Here is a 6,264-nt window from a genome sequence, read left to right as displayed (position 1 = left end):
GAAGGGCGCCCTGTACGTTGGGCACGAAGTATAGGAAACTTGCATGGTTAAAAAGAAGGGCGCCGCCTACGTTGGGCACGACTTCCGCCTCATTTTTACAATGCGAGAACTCTATCTTGTATTTCTAGTATCTTTGGGTATATCAAAAAATTGTGAGTGGTCACACTGCGTGTAACTTTAGAGTGGAGTTTGTGAAGGTCGCAGGTCTTGAAAGTTTCTAAATGTTATCAAATTCAGGTGGTGGCAAAGGCTTGCATATGATTCTACCAATATCAGTAAATTATACCTATCTATTTATGGACTACTGGGTAGCTTTTGCATGATAACTGATGTGGTTTTGTACCGGTTTTTGAGCACGGTAATACGATCATCAGTCGCTGTTAGGCCTAGGCCTAAATGAATTCTCCTAAATACTACTACAGTACAGGTGTGAAGAGAAAAGAACCCATCTTTGTGTCACAGTGGACATCGCAGGCCTTGCGGTTGGATTATTGGAGCAAATTTTTGATTACTACCGCTTACATATTTTATGTTTATTGTTCACAATAACTTCTGTGTGATGCAGTTCATATTAAAGTTCAAGGGGCTGTTACTCCAAGTCCTATTAACGTTAGTTTTATTGTTTTTGAGCGAAGCAGTCGGGGATATTTATTCCAATCAGTTTGCGATTCACGTCTATGGTGGCGAACAAGTTGCTACCAGTTTGGCCTTCAAGTATGGGTTCAGATACCATGGGCAGGTAGGTGCATCTTTTCGTGTGTTGGTAACGTTGAATGTTGACAATTTAACGCACTAGGCCTAGACTAAACAAGCTAGGAGGAGGCCTAGTCCTAGCCCTGTTTGCTAGTAGTAGTTGGACAGAACAGTACTTCATTTTTGTTCTGATGTTTTAATAATATTTATTAAGTTACTGTTCTGTTTTAGGCATAAAAATAATTATAAATTCCTGACACCAGAAATTGTTTTAGGATGTTCTCAAATCACTATCGGGGATAACCATAAAATTGCGAAAAGACTTATTTCAAGGGGTTCCCTACTTGAACTGATGTGAAATGAACGTAGTTATTTAAGCAAAATTGAACAATTTAAGAACAATATATTAACAATAGAGTACTTAACCAGAATACAGTAATTTAACAAAGAAAATTTTACAATACAGTATATACAAAGTTAGATTTTAAAAAATATATTGTGAAACCATAACACATAAATTGTGGCGTACTTTAAACTAGATTGATAAAAGCTTTTAAACGTAATGTTCTTCTTTAGAGATGATTGTTGAACCAGCAGAGACCAAATATGTGATTATTGTCTTTGTGATTTATAGTAGGCCATTGCGATATGACCATCTAGAAGAAGAAGACTGTGAGATGAAACATTGACCATTGAAGACCCTATAAAAATTATTATTAGTTAATCACCCTATCTAAGCTGGAAAAGTGATGAGGGAGGGAGGTTTTTTTTTTTGTTTTTTTTTTACTGAAGCCAAGTATCACCTTTGGGTTGTTTGCTGGTGCATTGATATTCAACGTATAAACATTATGGAGAAATACAAACAGTATCTACTAACTATCAAATACAAAAAAGGTAATTAAAAAAAACCCAATTTAATTTTCAGTACTGTACCATATACAGTAAAAGGCATGCTCATGAGGGTGATAAACCAATATTTTTTTTATTTGGCCTAAATAAATAATTAATAATAAAAACAGCTTAAAAAAATCTTACAGTTAAATCTTTTGATAAACCAACAAAGTACAGTTCAGTCACCTTTGAATTTATTTCTACCAACAATATAATGCTTTTTTATTTTGATTCTACAAAATGTATGGGATGACTCATTTTGTGGTTGAGGGTACAACATCTTACTAATCATTAGAAAAAAAAACACTATTGGACTGTACAGTAACTTTAACATTAATTACCAAGCTTTAGTCCATGGAAAAATGTGTTTGTCTTGTGTTAGGGATTGTCCCCTACAAATAGGACAGTGATATTTGCTAATTGACAATCCTTGGCACATTTGCTGTGTGCCTAAATAAATAATAAAATAAAATAATGAATAAAATAAACTCATATATTAATAAAATTATCTTAGAAAGTTGGCCCTATTGCACTTGTTATTAAAAAAATAATTACTCTGGGTATATACATTTAATTTTAATAATTTATTACTTTGTCTTTATTGCTTGAAAATAAAAAACATTGAATCAAGGAAGTACTAAACAATGCAGTATACTTTGCCATCCAATTTTTAAGGACATTGTTCATAGCATTTGGAAATTTGACACTACTGGTACAGTAAATATGTAGGGATCAGCTATCAATTGTAATCAAATGAGATATGTTGAAACAGTTGTGAATCTAGCTTTCGCAATAAATGGCAATTTACCAATTGTGAGCTTCAAGGTCAATAGTGAACTTTAGAAATTGTGAACTTGGCTATTGTGAATTTAGCAGTGACCATTGTGAATTTATCATTCAGAAGTTTTCAGATAGGGAGGTACTGTTATGAAAGAATGTGTTTTTAAGTATTATTATGGCATTCATTACTCATTGTCACAATAAAATGAAATGAGAATACATAGTGCTGTTTTTGACCTACTGTAAAATTGAAGCCCTGGGGCGGATTGCTATAAGCGGTCTTTAGATGGTCTTAACAGTTAGCCGGCTATAATCATGACGTCACTACCGGTCTATGATAATAGACCATTGCTATACCGTGGTCTAACCAGTTAGCCGTCTTGAATTTTAAAGCCTGTTCGGAGGAGGCTTAAAACGGTCTTAAATCATTTTCATCATGGCGTTCTGCTGATTAATTCAACAGTGCAATGGCAAGACCTAGGCCTAGATCGTCAAAGTCGGAGAATCGAATACTCCGCACACTTCTCAGCGTCTGTAAAAATAGGTCTACGGCGTTTGTTTATGTTCATTTTGATACATTTGTGTGCTCGCGCACGCATGACGTCATCTTCAATCTTACGTTACCAGGGAGTGCTTGTTTGCATTTCAATACTCAAAGTGGTCTTAAAGAAGACTATTTTATAGCAATGGTCTTAGAGGAATGACTTTAGTAAGACTGTCTAAGTGATAAAGCCGGCTTTATTTGAGGAGTTAAGACTACCAGTTAAGACCGTTTTATAGCAATCCGCCCCTTGGCTTCTTGTTTTTTGCGAACTTTGGATGGGCTTCTTTTCAAGATGGCCTTATTTCGAGGCAACTTTTGCAAAGTAAATAGAGGGGCTTCTTTTCAAAATGAATGCTGTAAATTTGTGAATTTGTACTGTAAAACAATAAATAAGGCCACTGTAACATCAATTTATATCATGAAGTGTATTTAAATGCCATTAAATCACCTAAACTACTGTATAAACCAAACCTGTTTTTAATTTATTTTGTTTTCTGAAATTCATGTACAGTGTTTATACTGTACTATCTCAAAAAAAAAAAAAAGGCTATGCTATCTTCTCGAGGCTACTTTTGCAAACTAAAAGCAGGGCTTCAATTCAAGATGGGCTTCACCTCGAGATTAAGCCCACTGGGCTTTAATTCGAGGTTTTACGGTATACTTCATAAACCAAGTTAATAACTTACTGTCTGGTTTGCAACAAGCATTATGCTGTTTAGTGTTAAAATTACAATTGGGGTTTTCAGGATGTTTTAGAATGCTAATAGGAAACTGTAGCTGTGTTTGAGTTATTATTGAGTGTGTATTATTTCCTCTCCTTTTTAGCATTTAGGATTTCATTAGTCTGACATGGGGAGCCACAATTATTAATGGGTAGTACAAAAGTGTGCTACTGTAGCAACCATTTGAGATATAAATACAGAAGGCCTGTAGTATATTCTGTTTCTTACTGTTCATTTTTAACTTGTAAATCTGTACAGTATCTTCAAAGCTTGGCCATGTGTTTAATCGTTGTGGATTAAAAAGTAAATTAATGTTTGCTATTAAAATTACTTTTTATAGAAATACAGTATCATTCAGAGGATATTGACATGTTGACTATCATGGGAGATGTGCTTTGATTCCTCTAGTCTACTTAATAATTTTTCTACAGTATATAACACAATAGTGTAAAAAATGGTATTTGTCAGATTAGGTCTGTGGTATTATACTGTATCTTGTCATAGGCAGTCAATGCATTTACTGAACTGTAGTATGTTCTGGTTCAGATGTTTGGAGAGCACCCAAGTCTAAATTAGATTTCTAAAGGGAGGTTTAATTTTTCACAAAAGGGCACATACCCACCTCATTGACAGCCTACCATGTTTTGTGTAAATTTTAAAAATGTTCACCTCCAGATGTCTGGAAATGGCTATAAAAATGCCAAACTTTGATGTATTTGGAGTTAATTTTAACAACTTCCATGCAAATGGTACTTTTTAGTTTAATAGTTAAAAATGTGGGGGGGGGGGGTTTCTTAGAACCATCAAACCCTCCTAGAGTAGCTGTAGGCTTGGAACTTCTTTTTTTCTAAAATTGATTTCAATAAAGATTTTGGTCTTTCTTTGCAATGATCATTAAAGTATGACACTGTTTACTACACTTTTTAGGTGAATATTTTTATATAATAATAGCTCTCAGTAATGATTTTATTTTGGACTTTAATAATCAGTGAAGTGACTAGATTTTTCTAGTCTATATAATTTTGATAACAATTGAATAATGAACAAATTAAACTGTGGACTTTTTGGCACAAGTTGTAAATCTTCCTAGTTTGGAATTTATCAAGATAGCATCTGTGTGAATTCTTTCAATATGATTTTGCCGTTTGAATTTTTAAGTGTTACAGTTGTTGAGTCTATTTAAAAGACTAATAATTATAGTTGTAGTTGATATAATGCATACTACAGTACCAAGGCTTTTTTATATGCTAACGAACAAATACAATAGAACAAATAAAAGGCAAATAAAGGAAAAATCTTATCTGTACTTATTCTAAATCTAATCTGTACTTATTGAAAATTCATACAAAGTGTGTCTGAACAATTTAGAGAATATTTTGTAAGGAATAGCATTTTTTATGGTAGGAGTTTTGATTGATCCGTCAATGTTAATTATGTACATAATTGAATATTACAGTAGCTGGTTGATTCTATTATTATGCTTGTTTCCTACAGAAAACATCAAGCATTGGAAATAAAAGATATATGACTCAGCAAGTCATAAAAAGGCCCTTACATGAACAAAAATTTGGGGAGAAACAAAGCAAATAACGAAATTGCATGTCATATACAAACATGTAGCTATTAACTGATTGACAATTTCTTTTTCTTGTATCAACCAACTAAAATATTGGAATTTGCAGTGCAAAAACATATTTACACAGCTTAGCTCAAATCAATTGGAATTCCTTGTAGGTTCCAGTACTTGCTGTGGTTTATTTGTATAGCACTAAGTAAAGATTGAAAGGAATAGGGCTTAAACAATATAATAGCGTAGACTTTGTACCAATACAATGAAAAGTTTATGGTTTGAAAAATTACCATACATCTGTACTGGGTCAATGGCACTGTTCAATTCAATTCAAATTAATTTCAGAAAAAAAGAAAACTAAAATGAACATGAAGCTGCCTTCTAGTGATTGCCACAAAATCCAAGGACTATGATAATAAATTGGCTTTTCTCATCAAAAGTTATAATTTAGATAAAAAGATTATTTAAATGATTATAATATTACACCTCTAAATAGCCAGAAATGGCACTCTCAGACTTAACTTTTAATAATTTTCACTTTTTCCCCCCATTCTCCTAAATTTTTAAAACTTCGGGTCCTGGGCCAGCTTTCCCCAACCCCAAACTTTCAGTCCGCCTGTGTATGCCTAGTATCTAAATTGATCATAAACAAAATCGGAAAAAAATCTGGCCAAACATTATTGGGTCTGGAAAAAACAAATTTTATTTGACAAAAACATGTGACATGCCTAAATATGGTCATGATTACATCACTTCATTACCATATATAGGCACATCATGACTATATCTGGGATGGGGATACAACAGTTTTTGTCAAAGAAAATTTTTAAATCTGGACAGACCATTAGTTTATGTCTGGCATAATTATAACAGTATATTGGCTACTGTAATGTACAATATATCATATTCTAGAGTAGATAGGAAACTCAGCAACCTATATAATGGGACAATAAATGAATTACTTCCATTAAATAGAACCTAAACAAAATATTTTATGGTACATTTCAATAAGATAAAGATAACCATGGTACTATAATTAATTTGCTTTAAAAAAATATGTCTGC

The 6,264-nt window shown here is 33.0% G+C and overlaps 1 protein-coding gene across 1 annotated transcript in view; it reads left to right on the top strand.

Annotated features, from left to right (window-relative positions):
- The first annotated feature begins 143 nt into the window (after nucleotides 1-143).
- The window catches only part of LOC117110763 (proprotein convertase subtilisin/kexin type 5-like), a 36,634-nt gene continuing 30,513 nt past the window's right edge, over nucleotides 144-6,264 (top strand). The window contains exon 1 of the mRNA XM_033253560.1: nucleotides 144-739. Coding sequence (XP_033109451.1) covers nucleotides 530-739 — 210 coding nt within the window. The 5' untranslated portion in view covers nucleotides 144-529. The remainder of the gene's footprint in view (nucleotides 740-6,264) is intronic.

Source organism: Anneissia japonica, unplaced genomic scaffold, assembly GCF_011630105.1.
Source record: "Anneissia japonica isolate Jap-2015-1 unplaced genomic scaffold, ASM1163010v1 scaffold2756_len2360902_cov194, whole genome shotgun sequence".
In the NCBI taxonomy this organism is placed as follows: Eukaryota; Metazoa; Echinodermata; class Crinoidea; order Comatulida; family Comatulidae; genus Anneissia; species Anneissia japonica.
Note: the sequence above shows the minus strand (reverse complement) of the source record. Positions and strands in the feature narration are given on the sequence as shown.